General features: G+C 42.3%; 1 protein-coding gene across 1 annotated transcript in view; it reads left to right on the top strand.

Moving 5' to 3' along the window:
• The window catches only part of PLXNC1 (plexin C1), a 146,654-nt gene extending 132,881 nt beyond the window's left edge, over window positions 1–13,773 (top strand). Inside the window, exons 27-32 of the mRNA XM_075599091.1 lie at window positions 3,113–3,170; window positions 6,704–6,867; window positions 7,489–7,636; window positions 9,681–9,821; window positions 10,300–10,374; window positions 10,757–13,773. Of these exons, the coding sequence (XP_075455206.1) occupies window positions 3,113–3,170; window positions 6,704–6,867; window positions 7,489–7,636; window positions 9,681–9,821; window positions 10,300–10,374; window positions 10,757–10,861 (691 nt within the window). The 3' untranslated portion in view covers window positions 10,862–13,773. The remainder of the gene's footprint in view (window positions 1–3,112; window positions 3,171–6,703; window positions 6,868–7,488; window positions 7,637–9,680; window positions 9,822–10,299; window positions 10,375–10,756) is intronic.
• Window positions 13,774–18,759: the final 4,986 nt, after the last annotated feature.

Genomic DNA, 18,759 nt, shown 5'->3' with positions numbered 1-18,759 from the left:
GTGAGGCGGCGGCTGGCGCGTGGGTTGTGAGTGCTGTCTGTGAGTGGGGGTCCTGCTAGGGTGTGAGGCGGTGGGTCAGTGATGTCGGTGCGTAGGGGCGGGAGGCAGCAGGTGTGTGTGGCGGCAGGTATGTGTCGAGTGTGGCGGGTGTCTGTTGAGTGCGTGCAGCGGCTGTGAGGCGGTGGGTGAAAGGCAGAGGCGGCCGGAGTAAGGGCGGGGTGAAAGGCAGAGGCGGGGGTGGGGAGGCGGTAAGGCGGGCATGAAGGCGAAGGGCGGCGGGAAGGGGAGGAGGAGGGGGGCAAGGGGTGGAGGAGGGGGGAAGGGTTAGAGGAGGGAGGGGGGAAGGGTTAGAGGAGGGGGGGGGGAAGGGTTAGAGGAGGGGGGGGGAAGGGTTAGAGGAGGGGGGGGAGGGTTAGTGGAGGGGGGAAGGGTTAGTGGAGGGGGGGGGAAGGGTTAGAGGAGGGGGGGGAAGGGTTAGAGGAGGGGAGGAAGGGTTAGAGGAGGGGGGGAAGGGTTAGAGGAGGGGGTGGAAGTGTGGGAGGGGGTGGGAGGGGAAAGGGGAAAAAGAGGTGGAGGGTGGGGGGAAGAGGAGCGGAGGGGGGGGTGGAAAGGGGAGCAGAGGGGGGGTGAAGGGGAGTGGAGGGGGGGGAAGGGGAGCGGGGGGGGGGAAGGGGAGCGGGGGGGGAGGGGTGAGGTGGTGGGAAGGGGGAGGAGGTGGGAAGGGGGAGGAGGTGGGAAGGCGGGGGGTGGGAGGCGGTGGGAAGGCGGGGGGTGGGAGGAGGTGGGAAGGCGGGGGGTGGGAGGCGGTGGAATGGCGGGGGGTGGGAGGCGGTGGGAAGGGGGGGAGGGAGGCGGTGGGAAGGGGGGGGGGAGGCGGTGGGAAGGGGGGGGGGGAGGCGGTGGGAAGGGGGGGTGGGAGGCGGTGGGAAGGGGGGGGAGGCGGTGGGAAGGGGGGGGGAGGCGGTGGGAAGGGGGGGAGGCGGTGGGAAGGGGTGGGGGGAGGCGGTGGGAAGGGGAGCTGGGAGGCGGTGGGAAGGGGGGGGAGGCGGGTGGGAAGGGGGGGGAGGCGGTGGGAAGGTGGAGGGGGAGGGTGTGGGAAGGGGGGGGGAGGCGGTGGGAAGGGGGGGGGGAGGCGGTGGGAAGGGGGGGAGGCGGTGGGAAGGGGGGGGGAGGCGGTGGGAAGGGGGGGGGGAGGCGGTGGGAAGGGGGGGAGGCGGTGGGAAGGGGGGGTGGAGGGGAGGTGAAGGGGGGGTGGAGGGGAGGTGAAGGTGGGGGGTGGAGGGGGGGTGGAGGGGAGGTGAAGGGAGGGTGAAGGGGGGGGAGTGGAAGGGAGGTGAAGGGGGGGTGGAAGGGAGGTGAAGGGGGGGGTGGAAGGGAGGTGAAGGGGGGGTGGAAGGGAGGTGAAGGGGGGGTGGAGGGGAGGTGGTGAAGGGGGGGGGTGGAGGGGAGGTGGAGGGGGGGGAGGTAAATGGGGAGGTGAAGGGGGGTGGAAGGGAGAAGTGGAGTGAGGGGAGGTGAAAGGGGGTGAGGGGAGGTGATGGGGGGTGAGGGGAGGTGATGGGGGGTGAGGGGTGGGTGAGGGGAGGTGAGGGGGGTGAGGGGTGGGTGAGGGGAGGTGATGGGGGGTGAGGGGAGGTGATGGGGGGTGAGGGGTGGGTGAGGGGAGGTGAAGGCCACTCACTCACCCGTCCGGCAGGTCCCACGTGGATCTGAGGCGGGAGGCAGCGTGTTGTGGCCGCTCTCCCGCTGTGTCCCGGGCGCTCGCTCGCTCCCCCGCTGGGGGGGGGGGGTATCGGGGAGACACTGACACTGGAGGGGAGGGGGGGGTGGAGGGGAGGTGAAGGCCGCTCACTCACCCATCCGGCAGGTCCCACGTGGATCTGAGGCGGGAGGCAGCGTGTTGTGGCCGCTCCCCCGCTGTGTCCCGGGCGCCGCCATCTTGGGCACTCGGCGCCGCGAGGCAGCCTGCCTGGCCACTGGCTATTCCCCCGCCGGGGAGGGGTGAGTTGTAGCGCCGGGGAGGGGGGGGGCATGTATATGTGTGGGGGGGGGAGAGGTGGGAGATATAGAGGGGGGGTCTCGCACGGCCGCTGACACTGGGTGGGGGGGGGGGGCGCTGAAGGGGTAATAATAGTGTGTGTGTGTCCCGCTGAATGTAGCTGCGCCGGGGGAGGGGGGGGGTCGGGGTGAAAGCGCGGGAGACACGGGGAGAGGAGGAGGTGCGCGCGGGTGCTGCTAACTGTGAGCCCCGCTAATGTATGTAACAGTGTGTGTGTCACTGTGTGTGTGTATCACTGTGTGTGTGTCTGTCATTGTGTGTGTGTCTGTCACTGTGTGTGTGTGTGTCCCTGTGTCCCTGTGTGTGTGTCCCTGTGTCCCTGTGTGTGTGTGTGTGTGTCACTGTGTGTGTGTGTCACTGTGTGTGTGTCTGTCACTGTGTGTGTGTCCCTGTCCCTGTCCCTGTGTGTGTGTGTGTCCCTGTGTGTGTGTGTCCCTGTGTGTGTGTGTGTCCCTGTGTGTCCTTTGGCCTGTCACTCCGCCTCAGGCCAATGAGAGGTGTGCGGGGGCGGGCGGGCCAAGGGACCAATGAGATTTCCCCTAGGGACACCGGACATCCAGGCAGGCAGGCAAACATACAGTGCTTTCACTAATATAGTATAAGATTAGAACAAGTAAAATCAATTTCTAAATATTTTGAGGACCCCATCGATGTCCAAAGAGTAACATGCAAACTATATATTGAAACAACATAACTGATGTTCTGAATGTGCTTGATATTATTGATGATGTGAATACAATTAATGAGTGGAATATGACAGGCTGAATCAATAGACAAACAGCACTACAAGGTGCATAGTAATTAAATATAAGGATTAATTGCATTCAGACATTCTAGAGAGTATATTTGAATAGAACTATTTATATGTTTAGTAGAGTCAGATCTATTGCACTTGATTGTTAATGACATCTCAACTAGGGAGAACACAAATGAATGAACCATAGTATATGGACAGCTATATAAACATTTTCATTTAAATCAATGACACCCAACAAAATAGCAAGTAGTTACCTGGTATGTTATCGGGGTATTAACCCATTATTGGAATGTCAGTGGGGAGTCAGAGGAAGTAGATGAGATGGATCCAAAAGCAAGGACAGATAAAACGAAGGCGACAGTGGCTTAAACTAATATGAAAGTATTAAGCAATTTAATATGAGTGCTGTGTTCTAATAAATATGAAAATGGATTATGTGTTGTGTGCATCAATGTGAATAATAGATAATAAAGTGTATGTGAGTGATGTGAAAATCAAAATAATGTAAATAGTGAATTATGTATATACTAAAATATATGTAATGAAATGAAAATAATGAAATAAATATATAATATATACAAGAAAAGAAAATAAAAAATGAAAAATAAATGTAATTGAAAATGAAAATGAAAATGAAAATAAAAATCAAAAATAAAAATAAAAATAAATATAAAAAGTGAATAAAAAATGTAAAAAATGTATAATAAAATAAAATAAAATAAAAATAAAAATAAATAAAGAATAAAATGAATCAAAAACTAATATAGAATATTGACCATTTGTGGAGATGGATCGTGACAGACACGAAAGCTGACTGACCCCTTGAATAAGTGAATAGGAACACAATGACCAGACAGAAGACCATAGCCCAGAGGGAATGCTAAGCATTCAGACCAGACCTCTGGAGAACACCCATTAGAGGTGTTCAAACTATGGTACTAATGTCAATATGGTCATTGTGTCCCTTAGGATAGGTTGTATCCAAAATGTACATCCAATATGTTTCTCGGGTACATAGCTTCTGAAAGCGATCACCTCCCATATATGAGGGGGGGATGAATTCAATACCCATGACAGAAAGGGATTTGGGATTTTTGTTGTGACTAGTACAAAAGTGACGGGAGAGGCTGTGTGTTTGACACCCATTAATAATGTTCCGCCGGTGCTCTAAGAACCGTGTACTAAGGGCTCTAGATGTACGGCCTATATATTGGGTGCCACATTCACATGAGATAAGATACACAACGTATTCTGTTAAACAATTTATATGGTCTTTTATTTCATATGATGTACCATTTGAATGTGATGTGATTCATCCCCCCCTCATATATGGGAGGTGATCGCTTTCAGAAGCTATGTACCCGAGAAACATATTGGATGTACATTTTGGATGCAACCTATCCTAAGGGACACAATGACCATATTGACATTAGTACCATAGTTTGAACACCTCTAATGGGTGTTCTCCAGAGGTCTGGTCTGAATGCTTAGCATTCCCTCTGGGCTATGGTCTTCTGTCTGGTCATTGTGTTCCTATTCACTTATTCAAGGGGTGTCAGCTTTCGTGTCTGTCACGATCCATCTCCACAAATGGTCAATATTCTATATTAGTTTTTGATTCATTTTATTCTTTATTTATTTTTATTTTTATTTTATTTTATTTTATTATACATTTTTTACATTTTTTATTCACTTTTTATATTTATTTTTATTTTTATTTTTGATTTTCATTTTCATTTTCATTTTCATTTTCATTTTCATTTTCAATTACATTTATTTTTCATTTTTTATTTTATTTTCTTTTATATATTATATATTTATTTCATTATTTTCATTTCATTACATATATTTTAGTATATACATAATTCACTATTTACATTATTTTGATTTTCACATCACTCACATACACTTTATTATCTATTATTCACATTGATGCACACAACACATAATCCATTGTCATATTTATTAGAACACAGCACTCATATTAAATTGCTTAATACTTTCATATTAGTTTAAGCCACTGTCGCCTTCGTTTTATCTGTCCTTGCTTTTGGATCCATCTCATCTACTTCCTCTGACTCCCCACTGACATTCCAATAATGGGTTAATACCCTGATAACATACCAGGTAACTACTTGCTATTTTGTTGGGTGTCATTGATTTAAATGAAAATGTTTATATAGCTGTCCATATACTATGGTTCATTCATTTGTGTTCTCCCTAGTTGAGATGTCATTAACAATCAAGTGCAATAGATCTGACTCTACTAAACATATAAATAGTTCTATTCAAATATACTCTCTAGAATGTCTGAATGCAATTAATCCTTATATTTAATTACTATGCACCTTGTAGTGCTGTTTGTCTATTGATTCAGCCTGTCATATTCCACTCATTAATTGTATTCACATCATCAATAATATCAAGCACATTCAGAACATCAGTTATGTTGTTTCAATATATAGTTTGCATGTTACTCTTTGGACATCGATGGGGTCCTCAAAATATTTAGAAATTGATTTTACTTGTTCTAATTATACATATGTGTAATTGATTCAATTGATTGCTTTAAATTCAATTAAGCTTTATTGGCTACTTGCTGTTAACCTCCCTATAAATACTAAGGACATATGCTTGAAGGGTATCCCCTGAAGAAGTCGCCATTTGATGACGAAACGCGTAGGGCGTGGCTAGAGTCCGGCCGCCATTTGCCCACAAACACTGATGCAGGTTGACTGAGAACTCTTGGCTCCCGTGTGCTGCTCTCCCGGCTTGCTACCTTGTACTATTATACATCTGGGGTGCCTGTTTCCCGGAGGGACCGATTTGGTGGAGCACTGAAGGTGAAAGACCCCTCTTCCGGTTCCGGTTCGCGAGGCTGATCCACGTGACGACGCCACTGATTGCGGACGGACGCTGGTGATTGAGCTGCAAGGCACATGAGAGCCTATCTCATACATGCTTTTATTTGCTGTATCCTTGTGAGTGGCCATTTGTTAGATTTTATGTTCATCCAATACATTTTTATTGTGGTAATGCACTAGGTGTGCGCCTGTTTCTTTTTTGTTCCTTTTTTGTTCTTTTTTCCATATATATATATATATATATATATATATATATATATATATATATATTATATATGTGTGTGTGTGTTTACACTAATAATTGATATTTACTAACACTAGTTTAAATGCAAATTATGTTAACCAATGATCTATGCGTCATGTATGAAAAAAAATTAGCACGCGCCCAAAAATAATCTTACTACACGGGCCCTAAATTGCTGATAATTAAATAGCGTGTAGTTTTACGATCACATTAAGTAACAAAGACTCAAACAGTTTTTATGAGTATTTTAGAGGTATGTTTGCGAGTATTTTAACAGTGTGTTAGAAAGTATATAGGGACCTACTGATTTCCTGTAAAATGTGTGAATTTAAGAAAAAAAATAGCAGTTACGGGCAGCTGCTAATTTTTTAGTTTGACTAACTAAATAAAATAAAGTTACTAAGGAACGTTTTTTCAAATTGTTTAGTACTGAAGAGGAATCTTCTCAAACATCTTCAATGTGCCTAATGTATTTTGCTAACCCTGCAAAAAAGTATAATTATGCTTATGTCATATCTTTAACTGGACTTACACGGCAAAGTTTTGAAACTGTTCCTGTTAGACTGTGACACTGAAATAGTCTCAGCAAAAAAGAACCAGGTTATGATGATCAGCGTTTGAATCAGAGCCACCATGAGACAGATGAGACATAAGCATTCTGATGACATGAGCAAATTATTTACAGCCAACGTTGCTTCAGTCTGCAGTTCCATCATAGATTCTGAAACAATAATAAGATCTCACTGCTTAAAGTTTCTGACATGTGCTCTTTGTTGCAGGTCGCAATTCACTCTGCTGTTGAAAAGCTCTTTCAGAGCATTTGGAGTTTACCCAACAACAAGCCCCCAATAGCCATAAAACACTTCTTTGATTTCTTGGATGCCCAGGCTGAAAGCAAGAAAATAACCGACCAAGATGTGATGCACATCTGGAAAACTAACAGGTATGATAAACATTCATTTTGTATATCACACAAACAATAGCTACATCGGTAGAGTGATGCAATTCACTACTTGTTGACAAATCGACTTTCATTCTAATGAAAGCATGGAATATTATTCAATAAAACATCACTAGAAGCTCTTTGGGTGCATTACCTCCTCAAAACAACTTTCTGAAATAAAAATGATGTTAAAGCAATGCAGAGTATGACTGCATCATTCAATATGGTCTATTCTATCTAAAGACCAAAATAACATGAATAGGTGTCTCCAAAAATATGACAATGATCCCACCAATGTCTGCTACTAAATGCCCTCTTATCCAATCAAAACACCAGTGGAGGAGAACGAGTGGATAACATCCTAAATGAAGATTTCAGGTGTGGTGATAATGTGCCAATTTTGAACACCTTTATTTCTAAGAAAAATGAACTGTGGGAGGTTAGAAGTGTAAACCGATTCTCAGTACCCCCATACCATGTTCCCTTTTCGGGTTAGTTTCAGATTGTTTCCTTACACCAAATCCTGTTCTACATATTGTACAGCCTCCAACTCAAATTTGATTTACTAAGCTTATATATTGTATGTCTAATTTTTTTGTTGCTTATTTTTGTCTTAATTAGCCTTCCTCTCCGCTTCTGGGTGCACATAATGAAGAACCCACAATTTGTCTATCACATAAAAAAGACTCCTCACCTGGACAGCTGCCTGTCAGTAATTGCACAAGCATTCATGGATTCCTTTTCCCTTATGGAGCAGCAGTTGGGGAAGGTAATATATGTTGCTAATGAGTCAACAAAAGTAGGTTTTCTCAAACTGTAGCCCTCACACCACTGTTGGACTGCAGGTACTGTGATCATTGTCAAGGAAACACCTAAAAACTCACCTTGGAAAGCTCTCTCTCCTGCAGTCCATGAGTATTCAACGTGCAGTAAACCTGTCTTCCCTTTGCTAGTGTAACAGTGTTTCCTCCACCCGATCGCAGATAGGGGTCATTACAAGGTGTGTGGTATACATATACCTGTTGGCAACAGGAGGGCTGAGTCGTCCTCCGATGGTAGTGGGGACACAGGAAGAGGCTTCTGGGGTTCATACCCCAGATATCCTTTTAGCAGTGCAGCGCCTCCATCTGCTGTAGAATTCAGGAACTGAAGGTGATCTTCCACGGTAGAACTTATTACCTCTCCCCCCAGTAAGGTCACGCACCAGGCAGGAGGTATATATCAACAGGAACAGTTTATTCACTCTGTACAGCACAGTTACATGACAGTCTTCTGCCGGAAGCAGTACTCTCAGCTCCCACTGAATGATGGTCCCCTGGACCGTCACTACAGGCCAAGGGTACCCGCAGCCGTCCTAGCTCTTCCCCACCTCCCTAGCAGAGACAGAGGTATGGTCCACACTCACTCTCCCCCGGAGGGAAGAGCACATAGGAAGGCCCCAATCTCAGGCTCCCAGTTGTGTGACCTGCCTTCCTCAGAGGGGGAAGGAACACCTCTAACTTTAGGGCGGCTCTGCCCTTAAGTACAGCCAGGAGGCGGGCACCCTGTTGTCCCTGCTACAACAGGATGTACCAAGCCCCTGTTGTCACTCAAGTTTAATACCAAAGGATGGGGAAAAAAAACCCATACCAACTACTGGCAACCTGATTGTACCAGGGCTTACTGCCAGCCCAAGGGCAGAATAGTAGCCATCAGGTGACGTAGCTACACTCTCCCTCTGGTGGGTTGCCAACGATCCCACTTGGGTCCTACATTTTCGGGTATTATCGTTAATTGAAATCTGAACAAAAACAAGAACAATGTTCACACAATGGTTGATCACATTATAATATGACTAACACCACTATTTACACTGCACACATCTTCTACACATTTATCATCGATCAGCATCTCATTCCCATAAGACCGGTCCTTCCAGTCTGAAGATGGGACAAAAGTCTTAGAGGCCCGCAGACTCCTCCTTTTTGGAATATCGTTCTCTTGCGGCTCGATCGCTTCCCCAGGTGGTAACCCACCCTGAGACACACTGGTATAAGGGATGGTACTAGTCGACATGTACAGGGCCTTAAAGTCTCGGTCACAGTCCTGTACAATACGCCCACCTAGACTAGCCACCAGCGTTACGCTGGCCACTTGCAGTTCTACCACAGGCTTTGGTTTTGGCCTGTGCGCTATCGAGTAGAGAGTCCATAAACCTTCCCTTTATAGAAGTTGGAGCAGTACTCACCGGAGCGGGAATCTATTCTGTTTACCCCTCCGCTCCAGTGTGCATTTTAAAGAAAAAAAATAATGCACAGCTGCTGTACATGAAAGTTCAATCATGCTGTAAAGCGTGGTTAATGATATCTAAAAACAAAACGGTAATTATTATTTAATATTGTTGTGATACCTGCAATCAAATAGTGTTTGAATATAAGCATTAGTAAAATCTGCAGAAGTTACGAATTGAATCCATACATGTATATTACTGCAGATCAAAAAGCTAATGCACTTTTCTTCCTTTAAAGTTTTTTTGAAGACACATATCTATCTTTGGTTTTGGAGAAGAGTAGTGAGTGAAGACTTCTTAAAGTTAGACGGTGTAATACAGTATTTACAGTTTGTGGCAGAAAGTAGGTTAACCAGGCCGTAGGGGTGTTGGATTCCTTGACGGCATGTATTTTCCTGAGACAGGCCAACTTTATGTTTTTATGTTTAGTTTTTGTAAAATCACTTTTACGGCATAGTAAATCCTAATTGTGCTCGAGTACATTTTCGTTCCCTTAATATATATATATTTTTAAATATAATATTTCTCACGTCTCTTACTTCAGGCAGCTCCAACCAACAAACTTCTTTACGCCAAAGATATTCCGCAATTTAAAGAAGAGATCAAAGCCTATTATAAAGAAATCAGAGATGCACCGGTTGTGTCTTCCACGGAGTTAAATGAGTTTTTGACACTGGAATCAAAGGTATTTTCTTACGTGAACCAAACTAAATGGAATGCACTTCAAATTGTGCTGCAACCGCTAGAGATGGGCGCACCAGTCCAAATCCTTTTCCCGAATTTGCCATTCAAAATCCGTTCCGCAGTATAAAAGTTGTTATTTTCAATCCACGTGGATGAATCCATAACTGTCCATTGGATACACTCCGCTGACGGATTTTAAGAACCCAACCCGCGGATTCAACAATTCCGCGTGTGGATTGCTGAAATCTGCGTATTGAATTCTTAAAACCCGTCAGCAGATAGCGGAATCCGCGGATGGATTGTCGAAGTTCAAATTTATTGTTTTTAAATACACAAGAGGTGAATCACCATTATTGAGACTGATCCGCTGAAATCCGCTGACCAAAGAAACCGAAAAATCCGCAGCGGATCCAAAAATGTGCCCATCTCTAGGAACCACCTTCCATCACATTCTACTAATGTTATTGTTATCCTTGTAGAAACATAACCATGAGTTCAAAGAAGATGTGGCTTTGCTGAAAATCTACAGCTATATTGACAAATATTATGATGAGGTAAGTACACATTATTGTACTAAAACATTTTACCATAAGAGTAATTGTGATTTAAAAAAAAAAAAAGTATTTTTATGAATAGTGCGATACATTAAAGAAATTTTAATACCCTTCATTAAATGGACATCTATTTATTTTTGTATACCTGCATATTAGAAACAGGTTTATTGGGGCTTTGGTAATATAACCACTTAATTTAATCCATTTATTGAAAGTTAAGCCTGTGCATCTATACAGTAGCTTGTGCATTTTTCCCTAATGCTGACGTTTCATTAGGTTAAGTAGTTAACTTAATTTTAGAAACCTGATATATTTCTTTTCATACGGTAGTACTATGCTTAAAAGCAACTACTGTACTATTATTCTCGTCTATTTCTTACAGATAAAGAGCACTCTAGAAAAAGAAACAGGGCTTGAAGCTGAGCTTAAGCAACTGATACAGGTCAAAGCATTATTGGAAGATAAAAAGAAGCTGGCATGGGAATGATGTGGCAAACATACTGTATGTTCACTTATAGAAAATATAGCTAGCATTTCCACCACTGTTTCTTGATTGGAATGACTAACGCTGGACTGATCTGAAAAGTGAACAAGGTGTATTTCCATTGGAACTCTTTTTATGGTTTTACTATTTTGTACTCAACAATGGTAATATTACATATTTGACTACTGCACTGGAAGAAGGGCTTGCAAGTCTGCTTAAAGTTGCATCTGAGACCCTTTTTTCAAGTTGCAGTTAATGTGGGATACCCATAACATGGAGACTGCATCTTAAAAGAAGTTATCCTTGGCCCTGCTTTCACCAAGGGTACTAGAAAGGTGACAGAAATATTATTGGTTGCAGCATCATCTTTACTAAGACCGTATCTCTTAGAATTCAGAGTTACAGTTAAAGGTGCTTTTAACGACCTTTTTCTAAGAACCATTGTTAAATCCAGAAGAATGAATGATGACATTGCCAAGTCTGTGGGTCTGATTGCAATAATTATTTTTAAGGTGGCACTGCCTTATTTTTTTTTTTTTTTAAGTACAATTTTGGGATAATAAACATAGTAAATCTATTTAGATTAAGTACTCTAATCCTCCTTTTGTGTGCTAGATCACTCCTTGGAAAATGCCGCGATGTAATAATAAGAAATTTTGCATATACAGTATTTCAAAGCTGAAGCTACTTGTGCATGTTTTCCTGTTTTTAAAATATCGGTCGATCATTGTAGATGTTGCAAGAGCACAATGCTTTTAATATAAATGAACTGTGAAGGTTGTTCCTCTATGGTCTGAGCCTAAACTAGACAATGGGGAAATGGCAACTTCTGTTAGCTATGTTCTGCTTTCTCCAGCTTTTTATCGTGTAACCACATGCAATTGCTACAGCCATGGTTGCTATATTAAAAAGAAAAACTTCTGCTAATTTAATGGAAATATTACCAAACCTGAAAGCGATTAAAAATATCAGAAATTCTTCATATTATCAAAAGTGGTTTCTAATCCCGTCAATTTGTACATCAACATAATTGCATGATAATTACACATACATTTTATTAAACATAGTCAAACTTGACATTAGTAAAACTGATAAATGTAACTGATTTGGTAAAAAATAATAATATTGATGAACATAAATAGCTTTTAGTGAAGTCATGTGCAGATGACACAGTACCTCATAAACCAACAAATTGTCTCTTTAACCCAGTAAAAGCTAGGGTTCAATAGATAGGTATTTGGTAAATCCATCTCTTAAATTCATTTTTCACAAGTCAGTGGCAAAGATACAATACAATTATTATTTTGCGGACTTGCGAAATATTACACCAACTCAAATAGGGATAATAATCTTGCAAAATCACTTAGAATTTGTTTGTATGCCAGCTAGGTTTAGGTGGAATTTCTCCAGACAATGCGCGAAATGTCAGCATTGAGCATTACGCCAAACTGGAAGTACGCAAAATGAAGGGAAACATAAGCGGTAATGTTGCCTGCTGTATTTGCATCTGTGCTGGGTGTGACCGTAGAGGTGCAAAATAGTAAAAAAAAAAAAAAAGTAGAAAAATAGGCCGTACTGGATATTATCCAGCGTAGCTCAGCAAATTATAGTTGCTCCCTAAAGTATTTGCCCTCTACAAAGCTAAAGGGCAGTATATAAACCGCAAGCATTTTCAACAATTTATTATTTGGCGAAAAAGGCCCTACCGTATGTGCAATGCTTTGTGTGCACCCAATCAAAAACTTCATGGGTAGTGGGTTGGTGTGTTGAAGTACACAGAATTGTTTAACTTCTTCGTATAATGCCAGAGGGCCCCTTTCTACAGAGGCTATTCTGCCTATTGCTAGTATCAGTTTGTGCTGCTGATGCAGCCCCCACAGTTGCATTATCATCATCACTATTACTAAATATGTCCATCATCAGTAGATCTTCATTAGCACAATGGCCATCACCACTACCAAAACCCTCTAAAGCTCAGATCCACAAACCTCTTCAATCACTTAATGGGACTTTAACCTAAGTGAACGTCGCGTTAAGGCCTCGGACATGGTAAAAAAGACAGTGCTGAGGCGCGCTGAGGGGAAACATTATCCTTATCAGCGCGACTTTAGACGGCGCTTCCGCACGCGTGCGGAATTTCAGCAGACAGATCAATTTTACTTTTCCCGCTGAGGGAAGCGCAGGGTCGGTCACGTGACTGCCAGAAGCCAATGGCAGTCTGTGACGTCGGCGCGGTGACGTGGCACCCTAGCCCCGCCTCCCGGCCCGCCTCCCACCCGGCACACAAGCGCGCTCGCTGACTTATGCGGGGACACGGAAAATCTCCTGCTTGAGCAGGAGAGCATGAGCGTCAGCGCTGCCCAGCGCCCTTCATATCACCATGTCCCAGGCCCAAGACTAACATTGTATCTTCAAAGTACAATAATGCAATGTTAACACTATGCTCTTTACAGGAGAAAATATGAGATAACTACAGTATAACAAACATTACTGATAATGACATGCAAATGAGGCTTTACCAGAACAACTCATATCCAGCAAATTTAATTCAGGTTAACGTGGGGGCTTAACGTTATTTAAGTTATACCTAAACTTGGCGTTAATCACATCCAGACCTTGAAATCAGGCTTTTGCAGTGTCTGGAAAGGTGTAACACTGTAGGCATAAATGAACTGACACAGGAGTGTGCAAACTGGTGTGCGCGGCAGTTGTAGAGGACCCCTCCGTTCTTCAGGCATTTAAATGAAATGCCCGGGAACCACACAAGGCCTCTGCAACTAAACTTACCGAGATCCAGACGGCTTCGGGACACGTCTCTATGGCAAAGCGGCGTGAAATGGCGCCGTGCGTTACATCACATCAGATGACCCCACGGCATAATTTGACGCCGCACTAAGGTAAGGGGGGTGCGAGCACTGGGGGAGAGCAGGCAGGGGGGGGGGGGGCGCAGCAACAAAAGTTTGCGCACCCCTAAACTAACACATCGTTATTTCCTGGCATCACTGCTGTTTCTTCTCGCTTTCTCAACTTGTGCTAAAGCCCTATTTCAGAGTTTGGATTGGAAAACGTAAGGTTATGTGGAGATAACACAACATTATGCTACAATAATGTGACGTTAAGCCAATGCTAATAAGGTATGTCAGCCGTTGTTTTTGTGTATATTTGGCTTTGTAGGCATTGACCTCAGGGAAAATATCATCTCTGTTCCTGTTTAAAATTAGCATCACATTATGAGCAGTGATTTAATGGAGCTTTGTGGATCCAGCCACCTGATAGACTACCAGTAATTGAGCCATTCCACCTCACACCTGTGCTACTTCGAGGGCCATTCTGACTTCTTTCCCATGTAGACTTACCCGAACGAGTCTCCAGCAATCTTACTTTCAAAAGTTCTCCCAGTTCCATTTCTGTAATAAGGGGAATTAGAAAATAAAAATGCAGTCTGTGTATGATGCAGTTTCTTACCCACGGAAACAGAAAACGTATAGGTGCAAACCTACATGATTAACCAGCTGAACACACAAGTACTTCAAGAGTGAAACAGATTCATACTTAAAATATAAACCCAGTCCTCATCATCATCATCATCATCATCTGTAGTTGCTAATTTAGCACTAAAGTGGAGATACACATGTAACCTCAAATACTTGCTTTTGTATATTTTGTAAATTAAAGCAGCAATCCCATCCAGAATAGTTAAAATGTAAAAGAAAATGAACAGCTCATTATAAGGATTGCTTTGGCTTGTTTGGCCAGTGATATGAAGCGGCATATTACCGTTCCATTACCACGCCTGACAGCACGAGCGCGGCTTCCCTGCTTCCATTTCTGATATGAAGCGGCATCCTTATACAAATGTGGAAAGGTTAAATCCCTGAAATAAATACTCCATGTGAAATATTTTGCATGGCTCAATTTGTGTATAAGGTTCCTTGGTGTCTGACTTCTTTAAAAATAGAAATAAACAAAGGAAATAACTATACGGTGTTTAACATTTTTATTCTGAAGGCAACCACTTTTTTCTCTATTTTAGCAGAGTAATCTGTTTTCTGATCTACTTATACAGAAGGTAAACCAGATCCATTTGTCTTCATTTTTTCCATCTGTCCCAGTTAAATAACCCAGTTTATGCTTTGGCCAAGACTGTTTTTCATGTTTAGCAGAATATTATATATAATACAGGTAGTCCTCGCTATCTAACGTTTCACTTTACAACAAATGGCATATCCAACGCTTTAAAAATAGAACAGGAGGCGGTGCACTGCTACCATCAGGGTAAAAAGGAAACGATATCTCCACGCAAAATGAATAAAAGGTTGTTTTATTTGAGTGCATATACACTAAAAAAGTGCTACAGAGCTAACTCTGACGCGTTTCGTCCCTGCCTGGGACTTTGTCAAAGTCCCAGGCAGGGACGAAACGCGTCAGTTAGCTCTGTAGCACTTTTTTAGTGTATATGAACTCAAATAAAACAACCTTTTATTCATTCATTTTGCGTGGAGATATCGTTTCCTTTTTACCCTGATGGTAGCAGTGCACCGCCTCCTGTTCTATTTTTGTTGGATTTCCCCGGCTTGGAGCACGCTATACGTCACTTCCGGTCCAGAGATCCTGACGTCATCGCTAAAGGAGGGTGGACGCCGAACGCCGAGCGCGGACCAGTGACCCGTCGTGTCAAGAAAGTGAGTGCCTTTGCTCCTCCATCTGTCCCCCGTGTATACCTCCGCTGTGAGGTCATCTTGCTCAGATATAGCACCGGGATCAGTGAGGCAGTGGCGGAGGGTGGCGGCGAACTTAGCTGCTTGGTTCCTTCTCAGGGGACGCGGCGGTTTTGCTACCACACGGCCTCCTTACCACACTCCAGCCCCTACCCGTGTGACGCTATGGGACTTGAGCAAGTGGGGTGATTATTAACCATTTATTACACTTACATCACAGTGGGACTCTGAACGGATGTGTACTTTATATATGTTCATGCAGTTTATTCATGCTGGACGATTAGTACTGATAGCACACAATTGGTAGCATCAGTATTTCCCTGAAGCAATTCTGGGTTTTTCTTATCCAACGCTTTACAATGCAACCCTATGGGCGTTATTTGTTTCACTATCCAACACTACTTCCAGAACGGATTCCGTTGGATAACCGAGGTGTGTGTGTGTGTGTGTGTGTGTGTGTGTGTGTGTGTGTGTGTGTGTGTGTGTGTGTGTGTGTGTGTGTGTGTGTGTGTGTGTGTGTGTGTGTGTGTGTGTGTGAGAGAGATATAGTAACACTTGTGTAATTACAATGTTAATACTGAATCTTGCACTGTGCAATAAATGCCTTTGGTGCTTAAGAGCATTTTTCACAGCCTTTGAATTTTAATATTGTAATATTTAGCACTGTAGAATGAGTCACAAGCTCAGACTTTTTGCACTTCTGCGTTTCAAAGCATTGTTATAAATTGACTTAATTTATCCCTCAATAGCTTGAAATGGGACTATTTTCACTATTTTGGTACACTTCTAGTAATGTAAATTGAAGCACTGAACTTCAGGAAAACGTCAGTGAAAACACAATCTCAAATGTATTGCAGTGTATAAAGCTGTAACCAAGTTTAATTTGGTTTACTGTAGACAGCCTCTGGCTTGTTCTCTACCTTCAGTGTATTCTTCTGTTTTGTTTGCTCTGTTCATTCTCCAGTTTTACGAATGATGTATAGGAAACATGTTTTAATCAATGACTTGCAATGCACTGCTCCACTACAGAATGACCACCACAGTTCAGAGATATTCTGCGTAAAGATTCATACTGTAGGCATGATGCAGAAATACATTAAGATAAATCAATAAAGATGTATACTTACTTGGTCATGTCTATCCATTAGAAGTTTTGCAATGCAAAATTAGAGACCGCACAACTCGGTGGTTTTCCAACATGGGTTCCGAGGGGCACCCCTAAAGGGTTCCCTGCAATTTTCAGGTGATAGGAAAATTCTACCAAATACTGATCTCAGACGCACTATTAGGGAGGGCTGGGGTTCCTCAGAATTGCACAATATAATTATGGGGTCCTTTACCAAAAAAGGTTAAAAAAAACAATGCTTCGGCTGCTATAAATAAATGCACGTCAACAAATTAAAGTTATAAAAATTGTATTAAATACAGTTATTTTTGTTAGGAAAGACAATGAATCTGAACACACAATAATACACGTAAAAACAAATCAAGTATCAATAGTTTAACATATCACAGGTTGGTATAAAAAACCCTGAGTAGTTAATTGAATATATATGAGCATAGATAGTTCTACATCACAAATGAGACTGGGCAGAAATGGTGGTACAGTATAGGTGATATCTATAAGGCACTCAACAGATCTGAGAAATTTGGCAAAAATAAAGCTTACTGTAGTCGATTCATGAAAACTTTAGTACCGGTATTTGAAAAATGAGGACTGCTAGTCACACGCCAAAGCTCTGCAATATGTTCCTCTGTAGTGTATTATTTTCAGGCTTTTAAAGCTCAAAATAATTAATATTTTAGCAACAGCAGAAAATTCCCAAATCCAACAACATGAAATGTATCCATGTTTTTGCATTATGCTTTAAAAGGGGAAATCTTCAGGACAGGGAGAATGTGGTATTTCTTTTTTAAATCTTCTATAAAACCAAGAGACAGGCTTGCTTGCCTTTAATGTTCAGTGTGGTATTTCTTGAACATGTCTAAAGCAACCAAAAACATTGGTTAATTGTGCACCAAAAATGACTCAGAGGGGACACAATGTGTAGGTACAACAAGCAGCCAATACAAACACTCATTACTCAATTATTTACCTCAGAATGTTGCTTCAGCTTTTGGTAGGGACAATGGTACACAATTTAAAACATTAAAATAAAGGGGGAAATTTAAGGATACAGGAATTCAATATAAGCAAAAACGACATCAAACTATATATTGTATATTAATATCCCTGAAATGTGTGAAATATGGAAATCCACAATATTGAACCTCTTGGATTCATCAACTCACAATTCATATCAAATAGTTGCATTTGACTAAATATCTTTAATTTCTAGGCTTTTCCCCCCTTTATAGATTTATTCCATTACAGTTGTTTAGAATGATTTGTGGTATAACAGCACAAGGGGCAGCGTTACAGGTTGACCTTTGTTTTTAAACCCTTAAAGCAGCAGTCCAAGCTGCCGTTTAATTTTTTTTTTAAATCCCCCTTTAATATCTGCATCAATACAATCCACACAATGGATGTAATTAATGTAATTAACCAAGTTGCCCATCGATCCATTCTCCTGTGATCGATCGGAGATTAGGCTCAGGGGTTCACTAAATGACTACAGGAGTATTCTGCAGTCAGTGTGACTTTGTAAATAGTTGCTATAGAAACAAAAATGGCTTGTTACATTATAATACATTAAAAATGTCATTAAGTTGTTAAAAAAAATGCTACAAGGATTTTCTCATAGTACAAAACTGATTTACAAAAAAACACATGTAGGATATTGCTTGGTCTGCAGCTTTAAGTGTGAATGATATACATAATGTTCTTCTAATTTTTTTGTTTTTAATTAATACATTGTATGTTTTCCTCCAGTATTTAAAACAGCAAAAACATGTTAAATCTTATAGGGTTTCATTTTTTTTTTTTTTTTAAATAAATCAGTTCTGTAGTATTAGAGAATACTTACTGCATTAAAAAAAAAATATTATTCAACGCAATGCCATTTTTTATTCGTTTTAAAGCATCCATTGATTTCTATCGCAGGTTTAGCCCACCTCCCCAGCAGTGCAAGATCTTTGTAACACTTTCCTGTTTGTGATAATTTGGTGCCAATATTCCCAGCAGTTTGTGTTGCAAACTGTAACAATAGGTAATGTTACCTTAGTAATATCTGGATACATTGT

This window comes from Ascaphus truei, chromosome 5 (genome assembly GCF_040206685.1).
Source record: "Ascaphus truei isolate aAscTru1 chromosome 5, aAscTru1.hap1, whole genome shotgun sequence".
Classification (NCBI taxonomy): Eukaryota; Metazoa; Chordata; class Amphibia; order Anura; family Ascaphidae; genus Ascaphus; species Ascaphus truei.
Note: the sequence above shows the minus strand (reverse complement) of the source record. Positions and strands in the feature narration are given on the sequence as shown.